The 16,105-nt window shown below is 36.9% G+C and overlaps 1 protein-coding gene across 3 annotated transcripts; it reads left to right on the forward strand.

Moving 5' to 3' along the window:
* The first annotated feature begins 374 nt into the window (after window positions 1-374).
* On the forward strand, window positions 375-13,548 carry LOC106061117 (uncharacterized). 3 transcript variants are annotated; one of them, XM_056037878.1, is made up of 3 exons: window positions 375-478; window positions 11,880-12,103; window positions 12,780-13,548. In XM_056037878.1, the coding sequence occupies exons 2-3, from the start codon at window positions 11,939-11,941 to the stop codon at window positions 13,497-13,499; spliced, it is 885 nt and encodes a 294-aa protein (XP_055893853.1). In that variant the 5' UTR covers window positions 375-478; window positions 11,880-11,938; the 3' UTR covers window positions 13,500-13,548. The 3 variants fall into 3 exon arrangements, with proteins under 3 accessions (XP_055893853.1, XP_055893846.1, XP_055893858.1); XM_056037871.1 differs by having other exon boundaries at window positions 410-530; XM_056037883.1 differs by having other exon boundaries at window positions 458-594.
* Window positions 13,549-16,105: the final 2,557 nt, after the last annotated feature.

Genomic DNA, 16,105 nt, shown 5'->3' on the forward strand with positions numbered 1-16,105 from the left:
TTTATAGCTATTACAAATATTCAGCTCAAAGATTTAACAACACTATGACCTAACAATTATATAATAAAATAACCTAAAAAGTATACATTGTTCCTTTAATTACATTAGGGAAAAATTAATCTAAGTTTAATAAATTGTAAAGATTTATCAATATCAAACCTATTCTATTATCTTCTTTTAAATCAATCACTTAAAAAAAAAAAACATTTAACTATAGGATTTGACCTAAACACAGTCGACTGGGAATAAGGTTTTGACCTAATTTGACCCTGTTGACTGTGAATAGGGTTTTGACCTTATTTGACCCATCCATCCGGTTGGGAATAGGGTTGAAGCCTATTCACAACTGGTTGGGAATAGGGTCCGCCATTTTACTATGGACAAGCCAAGGGAGACCAATCTGCTTTATTTGTAACTTTGTCAACAACATAGCCATAGCCCTCATCATAGGGAACACCGAACAGCCATAGCCATAGGGGTAATCTATCTGTATCTGTACCCTATCTGTATTATAATTATAATCATACTGGGTAAAAGAATTTAGACTAGATCTATTCATCTATGATCTATATATCTAGATTCGGCTCTAAACAAGTAATCTATAGTATAGTATATAATTAAGCGTTACTTAGTTGTCTTATTAGTGAATAATTATGTATTAAATGTACTATAAAAAATAATGTAGATGTAAGTTATTGTAAGTCTATAAGTTAGTATAAGTCTGAGTATAACTACTTTTAACTAGTATAAGTACTGCACTAGTAGTAATAACTAGTACTAGACAGTCACTAGTCACTGACAGTGTCACTAGATCTAATTCTAGACTAGACTCTCTATTCTATACCCTATCATCTAAGACTAAGACTAAGACACTTCACTGTCAGTAAGTCGTCTAAGTAGATCTAGTCAATAATCTATGTACCGATTACTAGACTTTACTTCTTTAAGTTTAAACCTCTTACATACTATAGTAGATTCTTATATTAGGCACACAGTATTCTGGAACTAGGTCAAATTTTTATTATATTATATATATTTTTTTATTTGGTGACGGTTTAACTTACAAAAAAACTGAAAGCAGATTCTTATTCTGCAACTAATGGACTATAAAAATAGCTGTGTTCCTTTTTATTACCACCCATAGTCAAGATTTTATTTTAAAATAAATCAGGTCACTTCATGCTCCTATAATAAACTAACACAGTTTTTGTGCTTTCTCCTTTAGGGCACATCGAGCACCGTTAAGAAACACCACTATGTTATTGCTAATAAATTATATCTGTGTTTTAATTTAATTAAAAATTATTTAGATTGTATTAAAAGAAGTAGATTCACTTCTGCAATATGTATTTATAGTATATTGCCTCTCTCTCTCTCTAGATATATATATATATATATGCCTACCTATATAATCTATGTGTAGAAACAGACAGAAATAAATTTATATAATTAAAGATCTATTAATTATTATAATTTAATAAACATGATATTTTCAACTAGGCTACATGTATTCTCTGTCTCTTTCTTTTAATTCCCATCCAAGGACCCTCTTCTTTTCATAATTTGGATGTTCGTTTTGTTACACCTTAACATCCCCTCCCTCCCATAGATGCTTATAATTCTTTTCATGACTCTCTCCCCCTTCCCTCCACTGCCTGTATGATAGGTTGTGACACTACACGCTTAGTGTATACCTCTCCTCACTACCAGCGCTCGCCTGGCGTGATCACCTGCAGTGGGCATGGTCTCTGGCTTCAAATTAGCAGCCCGCACTTTTTCTTTCATTCATAAATTATATATTCTAGATATCTCGATCTAGGTCACATTTATTTATTGAAAAAAATCATAGATTTATTAATCCCAATAATATTTCTTATTACGATTTTGCCTTGTGCACTATAGGAGAATGTGTTTAATTCATTATTATTCATTGAAACACCTCCTTTTTTAATTTTATTTAACAGCTAACAATATGAATGTGTTTGGAATGTCTTTCTAAAGATGTTTGGAAGCTTATTTTGATAGATCCACCAGCCTACGATCAAACAGGCTCATAATATAGCCTTCATCCCTTATATGGGTATGAATTGCCGGGGGAGGTTTAAACAATAGCTTTACATACTTGGTTACAGAGAATCTAAAAAACTGCCATCTGCTTTGGAAAAGCGGAACAAAAATACAGGAACTTATCTAAAATTGGACATGCACTGTCCAGAAACATCGTTTTTAGCTCCAAACATAAAAACAAATTAATTATAAACAAAAAAAGCGACGTGTTTCTTAAAGGAGATTTCGATGAGCTGTGCCTAATATAAGAAGCTACTATACATAGTTCGATAAAGATTTCTAACTCAAAATCATACTCACCATTACTCACTGTAAAATAAAACTGTCTGTATTCTGTATTAACTGTATTATATAGCATAGTATAGGACTATCTATAGGTGAGCTAGTGTTCTGTCAACCGATTTAGATTAAGATAGTAACCTAGTTACTTGGTTTAATCCGTATCCCCCCCCCCCCCCCCCCCGATTTTGATGGAAGGGGTAGGTTTAGACACTGTTAGTTCTGTTGTTTTCTTTTAATTTTAAGCACACAAAAAGTTACAGAAAATGAAGGTTTTTCAAGTTTAAAATCAATGTCTTCCATGATAAAAATCATAATTCATCATAATTCTGTTCAATTCTCTGAATAGATTAAAAGCTGTTAGTGTTTAATTTTGTGCAGTAACAACAATGTCTTCTACAGCTGCAAACTTATGTTATACTTGAAAATCCTTTCCAAAATATCTTTCTTGGTTTACTTAAAAGCAAGTATTGGAAGTATTAGCAGTCTTTCTTTTGGAAAATGGGAAATCAAAAATTCATTTTCTACTTTGCCTGATGTTCTATAAAATAGTGGATTTCACACTTTGCCGGTAACATGTAATACATAATATACAATAAATATAGATTCATGGGTGTAGCCAGGAATTTTTTCAGGTGAGGGGGATTTTTGTCCCCCCCCCCCCCCAAAATATACATATATATGTGTGTGTGTGTGTGCATAATTCGTCTTTATTACATTCTGACCCTTTATTCTTTCGGAAGACGTTTATTGTATCCTAGAATAGGTTCTTCCTGGAGTTGGTGGAAAATGTGTAGACTTCCCGCCCTTGCCAGCAAGGGGATCTAGCGCTCACCCAGCAGGGTTCAGGGCGGAGCCCCTCCGCCAAGCACTATATCCGGTATTGAAAGCCAATAAAATGCATATTCTGTGGTATCTACAGTACATTATCCTGCTATTAAAAAGTTTTGTTTCAAAAACCAAATCTGCTATTCTTACTTACTAAGACGGCGTTATTGGGCAGCAAGCTGCTTCCACAAAAATCTGTCACTGGTAATGTCTGAAGCCTCTAGCCACATGCTCTGAGGACACCTGCTCTGAGGACCTCCATGAAAGTGTGGCGCCAAGTTGTACTAGGATGTCCCTGTTTGCGCTTTCCTCATAATGGCCTCCATGTCGTCGCAACTCTTATTATGCGTAATTCATTTTGTCAGAGAACATGTCCCGCAAACCTCATGCGACGCTCTGTTACAACCTTACTAAGGGGTTGACTCCCAGTTTGGCATAGGATTTCCTTGATTGACACCCGATCTCTATAACTGACTCCTAAAATCTATCTTAGCCATCTTTATTGAGCCACATTTAGTGTTTTTCAATTTCGGCAGATGACTATTCACTGCACTTTATTAATGGAGCCCAGCCACTGGTAGAAATTTGTAACCTCTATTCCTACCCTCTTGGAATTAGATGACTGTAGTTTGCTTTAGATTTTATATCGAAAAGGGAAGTTTAATCATCAAAATCTTTTGGGTTTTTTTTTGGGGGGGGGGGGGGGTAAATTAAAAAATCTCTGGAGTTTTTTATACAAATTCAAAACCCCCTTAGCTATGCTCATAGAATTTGGTGACTGTAGTTCGCTTTAAAATAATATTGAAGAGAGAGCTTTTCAATCTCAAAACTTTCTGTAGGGGGATGTTAAACTCAAAACCATCTGGAGGGGCTTTAAACTTTAAAAAAAAAGCCCTCTGGAGGATGGGGGGTTTTGACATGGCGCAGCTCATAGAATTTTGAGTGTGTAATTGGCTTTCATTAAATATTGAAGAGGTATTTTTTTAGCTTCAAACCCCGCTGAAGGGGGGTTTAAACCCAAAACCCTTTTGGCTACGTTCAGATTTTTTAGCATATACAGTAATTTGCTTTTTTTTATATTGAAGACATATTTTTTAGCTTCAAACCCCACTGAAGGGGGGTTTAATCTCAAAACCTCTTTGGCTATGCTCATAGAATTTTGAGTGTTTAGTTTGCTTTTTTTTTTTATACTGAAGAGGGTTTTTTTATCTTCAAACCCCGCTGGAAACTCAAAACCCCTTTTAGCTACACTCATAGAAATTTGAGTGTGTAATTTGCTTTTTTTATATTGAAGAGTTTGTTTTTAGCTGCAAACCCCACTGAAAAAGGGGGGGGGGATGGAGTAAACATAAAACTCCTTTAGGTTATGCTCATAGAATCTGGTGATTCGTTTAGTCTTATATTGAAGAAGGGGTTTTATCGTAAATTTTGGAGGGGGTTTTAAAATCAAAATCTTCCTTCGCTATGCTCTTGGAATTTGGGGAATGTCGTTTGCATCAGTTTTTGTTTTATAGAAGAAAGGAATTTAACCGCAAAACTCCATGGTAGGGGGTTTTAAACTCAAAATCCCTTGGCTGCACTGGATCAAGTGATGGTTACATATTAAAATGTCACCTAAAATAAATTAAATCAAAGCAAAAAATCAGTCACTAATTCCAACCCCCCCCCTCCCAACTGGGAAATTTAATTTCGGGGAGGGGGGTGTTTGCCCCGTGTTTGTTACGCACATCTATAGATTAAATATAATTCAATGACCTGATGACTGACTGATAATCACTAATTCTTCCAATAGCCATGGATGATAAAATACGAAAATTTAACTTGTTATAAACCTGTTATTACTTAACTTAAGCCTAGAGCTACTTAGCCATGATAGAAACTGCAGTGGTTAAATTTCCCCAAAACGATTTATTATTTGCATTTTTGACATGTTTTTTAAAGCTGACATTTAAATGCCCTATGCACAAAATTATAGTTCCTTCTGCTTTAAGCACTTATTAATACTTTGTTTTGTTCCATTTTGTTTTATTTATGTCTGTTGACTCTATTTCTTCACAGATCTAGATCTAAATTTAATTCTCCTCTAGATCTAGATTAGAATTACAAATCTGCATAATTGTTGGAGTGAATGTGAGGAATTATCCTCAAATATGTTATTGTAAAACACATGAAACATCTTATGAAAGTATGGGAGTGTGTGTGTGTGAAGAAAATTACTATAGTTTGAAATGTAAAGATATTGTTACGAATGAACAGTGACAGGTAGAGGTCACTATGTGTGACCCCGGCGAGATGACACAGCACCGAGTGTTATCTGGAATCTATGCATGTAAACAAAGACAGGATGGGACGTGCCTCACGTGTTGTTCCAGAGGACGAACAGATTTACGAAGGGGGGCATTGTGACAAATGAACAGTGACAGTTAGAGGTCACTACGTGTGACCTCGGCGAGATGACACTGCAGCAGGCATCCTCTGGAATCGACATGTATAAACAACAACAGGATGTGATGTTTCCTCCCATGTTGTTCCAGAGGGTACTAGCAGTGTTTTTGCAACAATAGACAACCGATTAGGGACTCTTTATAAACCAGAGATGTTCATGTGAAAAGGGTCAGTACAGTCGTCGATACTGTTCTCTACTGTGCGAGACAGTAGAAGAGAGTGGACTTGAGCCGTTACAGTCGATACAGTCGATGTAAGACGTATACGCTACATGTTACAGTGACGAATTGTTATAGTTATAATTCAATAAAGTTATATAAAGCTGAAAGTTGAGTCGTCAAGTTCTTTGCAGTGTTTCTTTTATTTGTGTGCCTAGTACATTTAGCCAGAAAATCAGAAATACGTAACAATTGGTGTCAGAAGTGGGATGTTTTCTGGCTGAAATGTCTTCGAGGAAACTACTTAACCAGCTGTTGGTCAAAGAATTAAGGCAAGAACTTCGTGAGAGAGGTCTGCAGCTCAACGGTAACAAAGAAACACTAACAGAACGCCTAAGACAGGCCCTTATTGAGGAAGATCAAGATCCAGATGAATACATATTTGAATTAAACCCAGACATGACAGAGATCCTGAGTAACATGCAGGGCCAGATGGACTTAATGAAGGAGAGCCTCAAGAAAATAAACGCCATGAATGAAAAAGTAAATGAACAGATGAGCTCTATGAACGAGAAGATTGACCAGAGAGTCAACACTGTGGAAAAAGAAATGGAAGAGATAAGGACTCATGTCCAAGAACAACTGAGTAAGGAACGGGGTACTAGAACAAAAACATTAGTGCCCGAAATCTCTGGGAAGATAAAGCCGCCTGTGTTTGATGGATCCATCTCATGGACTGTTTACAAAAGACAGTTTGAGGCAGCGGCCAAGGTTAATAACTGGAACACTGAAGAAGAGAAAGCGACTGCTCTGGTGTTAGCTTTAAGAGGGAAGGCTGCAGAACTGCTTCAGTCAATAACAAATCAACAAGATTACGCTGCCATTGTTAAGGCTATGGAGCTCCGTTACGGAGACGAACATTTACAAGAAGTTTATAGAGTTCAGTTGAAAACACGACAACAACGCTCCGGTGAAACCTTGCAAGAGCTAGAGGCGGACATAGAACGTCTTGCTCATTTGGCATATCCAACAGCAGCACAAGACTTTCTGGACGTCATTATCACTGATGCATTCATTGATGCTATTCGAGATCCAGAACTGAAGAAGGCAATAAGAATCAGTGGTAAGCGCAAATCCAGCGAAGCTCTGGTCTACGCCCTCTCCTATGAAGCCGCCAAAGACGCCTCTAAGAATATCCATCATGGGCGTATGCTGGAAGTCCAAGAAGAAGATCTTACACAACTTCTCAGAAGGGTAACTGAAGTGCTAGAAGAACGCAGACCAAATAAGAAGCAAGAAGGACAGAATAGAACCAGTGTACGTTGTTGGAATTGTGGAGAACCTGGCCATCTACAAAGGAACTGTACGAGAAGATTTCCCCGACAAACAAAGTATCAGTACAGACCGGAGACAGATGCAAGGTCAGGTGCTCATGTCTACCAGGGAAACTAACTTTCGCCGGTTTTATGGGGCAAAAATCGGCGATCAAGAACATGACAGCCCCTGCAACTATAATTCCAGTCGCTGTGTTAGGGAAGAATAAAAGTCTGTACATCAATGGTAGAATTGGATCTCGAAATTACCGTTTTCTTCTAGATACTGGTGCCTCACGTTCAGTCATTCGTCCAGACATTGTCAAAAAGAACGAAATCAAGAGAGTGAACTCTTACTCCTTGAAGACGGCCAGTGGAGAGATGATGCCTATACATGGACTGACAAACATAAACTTAGAGCTCGGGTATCAGTCATTTATACATGAATTTCTGATCGCTAACATTACGGATGACTGTATTATTGGGCTCGATTTTATGCAGAAATGTGAATTTTCTCTGAACATCGGAGGTGGTACTTTGAAATGTGGTGATGTTGAGATTCCCTTGCTCGGGGATGAAGATGAAGAGAATGGTCAAATAAGAAGAATCCTTTTAACAGAAGATACAAGTTTGCCAGCTCAGTCTGAAGCAATTATCTGGGGAAAGTTAGAGCATGGTCAAACTGCAACGATGACGGCGATAGTGGAAGGCATTGAAAATGACAACAGCGGAATGGCAGTAGGAAAAACATTGGTCCTTGTCGGAAAAGATCAAAAGGTGCCCGTCAGAATCATGAACCTCGGCCTACAGGAGAGACATCTAGAGAAAGACAGCCCCATCGCAATATGTAATACTCTTGACCTGATCAGAAACTGTAATAATGATATCACGATCGTTAATTCCACCAAACCTTTCAATCCACAAATTACCAAGCTCCTGACAGAAATGAAAGTGAATTTATCAGATGAGCAGTACAGCAAAGCGGAACAGTTGATCATTGAGTTTGAAGATATTCTGCCATCTGATGAAACAGACTGCGGACGGACAAACATGGTACAACATCGAATAGACACTGGAAACACCAGACCGATTCGACAGCCACCACGTCGCTTGCCGCTAGCAAAGCAACAAGAAGCTATGGACATGATAGAGGGCATGACGCAGCAAGGAATCATTGAGCCCTCAAATAGTCCTTGGTGTTCGCCTATTGTCTTAGTAAAGAAGAAGGATGGATCTATGCGATTTTGTGTAGATTACAGAGCTCTGAATGAAGTCACACATAAAGATAGTTATCCACTTCCTAGAATCGACGATACTTTGGACACGCTTGCAGGGTCCCAGGTATTTTCTACTCTCGACCTAAAGAGTGGGTATTGGCAAGTTGAAATGCATCCCAATGATAGAGAGAAAACCGCCTTCTCTGCTGGCAATGGCCTCTGGCAATTTACTGTGATGCCATTCGGTCTCTGCAACGCACCAGCCACCTTTGAACGATTGATGGAGAGGGTTTTACGAGGACTTCATTGGACTACATGCCTTGTTTACCTTGATGACATTATTGTCATTGGCAAAACGTTTGAAGAGCACCTTGCAAATCTGAAGGAAGTGTTTCAACGGATAAGAAGTGCGGGAATGAGACTCAGCCCAAAGAAGTGTTCCTTATTCAGGAAAAACGTTAAGTACCTTGGTCACATTGTGTCAAATGACGGAGTCAGCACTGACCCTGACAAAGTTGAGGCAGTGAAACGATGGCCTACGCCATGTAATATCCATGAGCTGAGAAGTTTCTTGGGACTCTGTACATACTATGATGTTTCGTGCCAAATTTCTCAAACATCTGTAAGGTCCTTCATCAACTGACAGAGCAAAAGAGGCCATTTATTTGGACATCTGAATGTCAAGAAGCTTTCGAGAGGCTGAAAAACACACTATCCTCATCACCAGTATTGGCCTACCCCATTCCAGGGAAGACATTCATACTCGACACAGATGCAAGCAACACTGGAATAGGCGCAGTTTTGTCCCAAAAGGTGGATGAAACTGAACGAGTCATCGCATACTTCAGTCGAAGCCTATCGAGAGCTGAAAGGAACTACTGTGTGACGAGACGTGAATTGCTGGCTGCTGTGGATGCAATAAAACATTTCCACAAGTACCTATACGGGCAGAAATTTATCTTAAGGTCAGATCACGCAGCTCTGCAATGGTTGCTTTCGTTTAAGAGCCCTGAAGGTCAGGTGGCAAGGTGGATCGAACGTCTTCAAACCTATGAATTTGAAACTAAGCACCGAAAAGAGCAAATTCACCAGAATGCTGATGCACTGTCTCGACGACCCTGCAAAGCAGAATGTAAGCACTGCAAGAGGGCTGAAGAAAAGGAGGTAGCTGTCAATTGTCTTCGGCTCGGAGTAGATGTTTCCGGACCCTGGTGTGATAAAAGGATCCGAGAGGACCAAATGCAAGATGAAGATCTGGCTCCCATTCTTCTATGGAAAGAAGATGGACAACGGCCAGATTGGAAAGACATCACTGAGAAGGGGGTAGCCACCAAGGCGTACTGTGCTCAGTGGGACTCGCTGACGTTGGTCAATGGTGTCATCAAAAGAGTTTGGGAATCTGCTGATGGAACATCCAATCGCCTTCAGCTGATGTTACCGAAGGTGAGAGTTGCTGAAGTACTGAAAGAGATGCATAATGGCGCTAGCGGATCTCATCTTGGTGTCAATAAGACTCTGGAAAAGGTTCGTCAGCGGTTCTACTGGTTCAGATATAGAGAGGATGTAGAGGAATGGTGTCGAAGGTGCGACATGTGTGCGGCAGCAAAAGGCCCTCGACGCAAAACTAGGGGTCTTTTGCAACAGTATAATGTTGGTGTTCCATTCGAGCGGATCGCAATAGATGTAGCTGGCCCATTTCCTGAAACCAAGAAAGGAAACAAATACATCTTGGTAGTCATGGACTATTTCAGCAAATGGCCAGAAGCTTATGCCATACCAAATCAAGAAGCTATCACAGTGGCCGAAACACTCGTGGATAACTGGATCAGTCGCTTTGGTGTACCTAATGAGTTGCACTCTGACCAGGGCAGGAACTTCGAGTCCAAAGTTTTCCAGGAGATGTGCAAGACACTTGGCATCGAAAAGACTCACACGACAGCTCTCCATCCGCAATCTGATGGGATGGTGGAGCGATTCAACAGAACCCTAGAACAACATCTGTCTAAGGTTACTGATGACCGACAAGACGACTGGGACAGCCATATCCCCATGTTCCTCATGTCATACAGAGGATCCGTTCATAGCACCACAGGATATACCCCAGCGAAGATGTTATTTGGTCGTGAGCTTCGTCTACCATGTGACCTGTTATTTGGGATTCCGAGAGATACGCCAGTGTCTTCAACTGAATATGTCACCAATCTCCGAAGACGATTGGAGAATGCTCATGTATTGGCCCGCAGAAACATCAAGACCAACAGTGACCTGATGAAAACGAGGTATGACAAACGGGCCAATACGTCGGGGTTCCATGAGAATGATCTAGTGTGGCTCTATAACCCACAGAGACGAAAAGGCAGATCCCCGAAACTCCAAAGAGACTGGAAAGGTCCATATCGTGTCGTAAAAAGAATAAACGACGTGGTCTACCGGATACAGAAAAGTCCACGGTCCAAGCTGAAGGTTGTCCACGTTGACCGACTCCATCAGTACCGTGGTGAAAAAGAATCTGTTCGGGACGAACAGATCTAAGAAGGGGGCAGTGTTACGAATGAACAGTGACAGGTAGAGGTCACTATGTGTGACCCCGGCGAGATGACACAGCACCGAGTGTTATCTGGAATCTATGCATGTAAACAAAGACAGGATGGGACGTGCCTCACGTGTTGTTCCAGAGGACGAACAGATTTACGAAGGGGGGCATTGTGACAAATGAACAGTGACAGTTAGAGGTCACTACGTGTGACCTCGGCGAGATGACACTGCAGCAGGCATCCTCTGGAATCGACATGTATAAACAACAACAGGATGTGATGTTTCCTCCCATGTTGTTCCAGAGGGTACTAGCAGTGTTTTTGCAACAATAGACAACCGATTAGGGACTCTTTATAAACCAGAGATGTTCATGTGAAAAGGGTCAGTACAGTCGTCGATACTGTTCTCTACTGTGCGAGACAGTAGAAGAGAGTGGACTTGAGCCGTTACAGTCGATACAGTCGATGTAAGACGTATACGCTACATGTTACAGTGACGAATTGTTATAGTTATAATTCAATAAAGTTATATAAAGCTGAAAGTTGAGTCGTCAAGTTCTTTGCAGTGTTTCTTTTATTTGTGTGCCTAGTACATTTAGCCAGAAAATCAGAAATACGTAACAATATTTATAATAGAACAGCTAGAGTACAAGAAGGTCCCTATATCATATGAAAAAAAATTTTAAATAATAAAAATTGTCACAGTGGATAGGATAAGTGCTGATTAAAAGTGTATGTGTTTTTTTGGGGAGAAGTATAATAGGGTTTGTGGATATGGGTTCTTCTAGATTTATAAGCTCTCTGGGTACTAGATCTATGTCTGAAAAAATGAAACATTGTAAACAATTTACTATGAAAATTGGTTACTCTACTCCACAAACCTATGGAAAACTTAAAGAAAGCTGTACTTCAAATATTTCAATGATAAAGCAGTTTTTATCTCTATTCCAAGGCTACGATAGTTACCCTTTCATTTTTTGTTATCTAGCCTTCTAAATAAATAAATAATGTTTTTTCCTTTTAATCATTCTTTCACAGAAATTACTTGATTTAAAAGTTGTGAAGCTATTAAGATAGCAAGGCAATCATTTTCAAGGATGTATCGAAACATTAGAACTTATTATCCATACTTTTGGGTCTTTTGTGGTACTGGAGTATCTGCAGTAACAATTTACCCTCACACACTAGGAGTCTCAAGTTTCAAAGAAAAGATAACAAATAAGTCTCAATTGGATATACAAGTTCTTCGGTTGGTTGAAGAAGTATGTGTTTGTACCCAATTGAAACAATAATTTTTGTTTGAAAATATAAATTTGTTTAAAGTACTGATTACAACTTAACCATGTTCTGCTTGCATTGGACCATAAATAATTTAGTAGCATTTAAAATAGGTGTTTGTAAGAAACATGTTTTGTGTATAACATCAGAGTCAAGGTGCAAATGTATTCTTTATCATTATCACTTTCATTCACATAATGTATTTATGGTTAAAAACAAAAGAAAATAGACCTTCTTGCCCAGGCCAAAGGTCTACAAAAATTATTGTACCATAGCGCACTAAGCATGCTGTAAGCATGAAAGTTTCTCACAACAAAAACTATAAGTGCAAATTTTTCCAATTACACTAATGTATTACAGTATTTTTAGTCTAGATGTATTAAAAATTAATTACACAACTGATTCAAAATAATTGATGCAATTTCACTCAATATATGCAAGGCTTTGAAAAAAGTATTTTTTATATATAACCTTTTATTTATTACAAATAAAATATTACTCAGATTTTAATTTAAAAAATTAATCCCTGGAAAGTTGCTATTCAGTTTTTTTTCCCAATATTTTTATAGAGATGACAGGCAAACCAAAATTGTGTGTGGCTGTAATTTAAATCCAAATGTGAGAGTTGACCTACTGATGTTTTGTTTTTTTCTTTTTCAGATAAAAACAGATTTAAAGATACATACTAAAAACCCCTTCAATGTAAACAAAGTTTTAGAAATTGTGCCAACAGACAAAATAGATTTTTTGTCTCAAGGCTTTCTCTCAATGAGATGGGGTGCAGTTATAGGAATTCCAAACTATTTCTCATCTGATTTCAGCAAACAAGCAAAAGATAATAAAGACATTTTGAAAATTATGGGAATCGAGGGTGTTAATGAAAAAAAAGAGCAGGAAATACTTGAAACTTTTCAACTCAGTGAAGCTGCCAAAAAATATGCTTTAGCTAAAGAAATTAGCATGCTTAATTCTGGCAAACTTTTGTTATTTTCCTTTGCTGCTGGATTGACAGTTATTTTAAGTTATGTAACAGCTAGGCTCTTCAGTTCCTTCACTTTGGCTTCTATCACTTATTGTGCAGCACAATCATGTCTAGCTTTTCTCTGTGTCGGAATCTACAACTACTATAATTGTTATTGGGAGAAAGCCTGTGATTTGGATGTGGCAAGTATTAATAAGGATCTTGCCCTTGGAGGAATAGAGTATTACACTGCGTTACTTAAGAGACAAGAGGCTTTAGGTGGTAAGCCGCTGGTTGCAAATGGTAATATATTTAATCAATACATGACAAAACTGTTGAAGCCAGCCCTGACAGAATCTGAAAAACTGAGTTATTTGACTGAAGTTGTTGAGCAAAAATATGGAAGGGAATTAAAATGAACTGTAATTAGACATTCAAAAAAAAAATTAAAATACTTTCTCTTGTAAAGACAGGCTTTTTTGGTGTTTGATATTTTTTCGTAGCTACAAGTCAGGATTTTCTGGTATTCGATTTTCTTTCTAGGAAACTAGTACCCCAACCACATATGGTACAGCATTAGACAAATAGTGTATTCATTAATGGAGGCTAATTTATAAATAGTTAACTTTTATTATATAGTGTATTCTAAAAAGCATTTGATTTTGTCTACTTTTTAGCACTGTAGAATACATTTTCTAAGCTCCTCCCCTTGAATTATAAAGTACTTTTTACAATTCCCCTTAAATAGCAAACTCCTCATGGGTTCAGGAATCAACAAAAAGTTGGAATCTGAACTCTGGACACATTTCTCCAAATCTGCTCTAACAATTTTTCTAGAAATTTGACAGTTTGTGTATATTCTAGCTAAATGACCACACATGGAAAACTATGGTTTGACCATTATAATTAATTCAAATATAATCATCTTAAAATTAAATTTGGTGCTGAGATCTAAATGATCTGTATCTTGAAATGTATGATAATATTTTCTAATTAGTTAAATAAACAAATAGGCATTTAGGAATATTTAGTACACTGTCTTAAGTAGAAATCTGTCTAGACTACCATCTTTTTACAATTCCTCTTATTAGCTTGCAATGTCTTCATGGGTTCAGGAATCATCAAAAACCAGGACATGAATCTCAAAAAAAGCTTTAACAATTTTCCCTGAAATTTGACAGTTTATGTATATCATTGGTAAAATAAATACTAGCCACACAGGGAAAACTCTGGTCTAATAGTTACATTTTTTGTCTGGAGATCTAGATGATCTTTATCTTGAACACAAATCAGTGGAGATTCCTTATCATATTTACTAAAGAGTTAAATAAACAAGTAGAGGTTGAGTAAAATTGTGCACACTGTCTTAAGTCGAAATCAGTCTTTACCACTTCTTTTTATGTTTCTAAGCCTGGATCAATATCACCATACTAAATCTTTTATACCTTATCTCTAACTAGATCCATCATTTTAGACTACTGTCTTTTTATCTATATCAGCAAACTAGAATCTTCTTAGATCCAGTAACTAGTCTAAGACTACAGTCTTAAACTAGAATTTCATATACTCTGGGTAGATTTATGTAGGATTGTTTTTTTTAGAAAGCGGAGAGTAAAACATTTCTATTACTTAAAATCAATCATTCAACAGTTAATAAGCACAAAGTAATTGTTATTCCGAAAAATTCATAAGCTTCAAAAAGGAGGAATAGTCTTTTTAAAAATACTTGGTTTATTGCAGATTAATTAAAAGATGTATCTGTTGACTGATAAGGTTTTTTAAACATTTAATTCTGTCTGATTGATCGAAGTAAACAAACCAGAATCAATGTTATTGAATTAATTTCAATCAACTGATTTGAAGAGTTAACATTCAGATTTGAATAGCTTATCATAAAGAAATGATCCATTGCAAGTCTCTATGGGAGATATTGAAACTAAAAGTTACAGTCATCTGCTCTTTGCTTACAACTTAATACAGTAAGATCCTGTTAACATTCTTTAAGCAATAAAATACAGTACGGCAATAGAGAAGGTGATAAGAACAAATGTGGTAGCAATATAATGGAACATTAAGAAAAACCTACGATTTGTAAAATAAATATTTGGAGAGATTTTCAAATAAATGGACAAGATAAACAAATGTCAAGGACATCCTATTGAAAGATACTGTTGCAGCTGATAAAATATACTTGGTGCTATAAGCTTAAGATTTTAGCAAATTTATTCTCCAGTGCTGAAGGTGCACATAAATTCTAAAATGGTTTATTAAAATACTTAGCTTTTCAATAATTCCTTAGTCTGTATCATACACTGGAGCTAACAGCTTGACATTTATTACATTGCCACCAAGTATGAAATCTCCAGTGTCCTTTGTATTAATATTGTCTAATAAATGTATCCCAAATCTAATCTATTGAACCATTGTCTACTCTCAATAATTTGTTCATGAATAAAGAATGATGTTTAAAAGTTCATATGAATTCAGAACACAAAAGAAATATACTTTTTAAATTTTCCCACTAATTTATAAAAACATCCACACTGATGGACAGTATTTTATTAGTGAAGAGACCAACACTGGCTGTCATTAGCAAATTAATAGTGGAATGAGTTTTCATATCATTGCTGTAGATAGGGAAATCATGTTTCATTTCTTTTTCTTGAGATACATTAGGTTGCTTTGACATATTATGATTGGGTTAATAGAAATTAAAAATTTTTTGTTTGTGATGAGTCTGTGCTATATTTTTGATTTTTTGAGTCTGCTGTTTATTTTTAAATCTTTAATATATAATTGATATATAAATGTAAATTTAGAGTTGGTGTAAATGAAATATATTATTTTTTAGAGATAAACTGTGCAAAGTATTTTTTTTTTTAAATTGAATATACTGCATAATGCTTAAATTATTGATAAAATAGATATAACTGAAAGCATTTGTTTTATATTTAAAAAATTACTGTATAAAAGTAACTGCTGTTATAAACAGTATAGCATAGCTCAAGAAACTAAAGTGTTGGAT

The sequence above is a fragment of the Biomphalaria glabrata genome, chromosome 1, assembly GCF_947242115.1.
Source record: "Biomphalaria glabrata chromosome 1, xgBioGlab47.1, whole genome shotgun sequence".
Classification (NCBI taxonomy): Eukaryota; Metazoa; Mollusca; class Gastropoda; family Planorbidae; genus Biomphalaria; species Biomphalaria glabrata.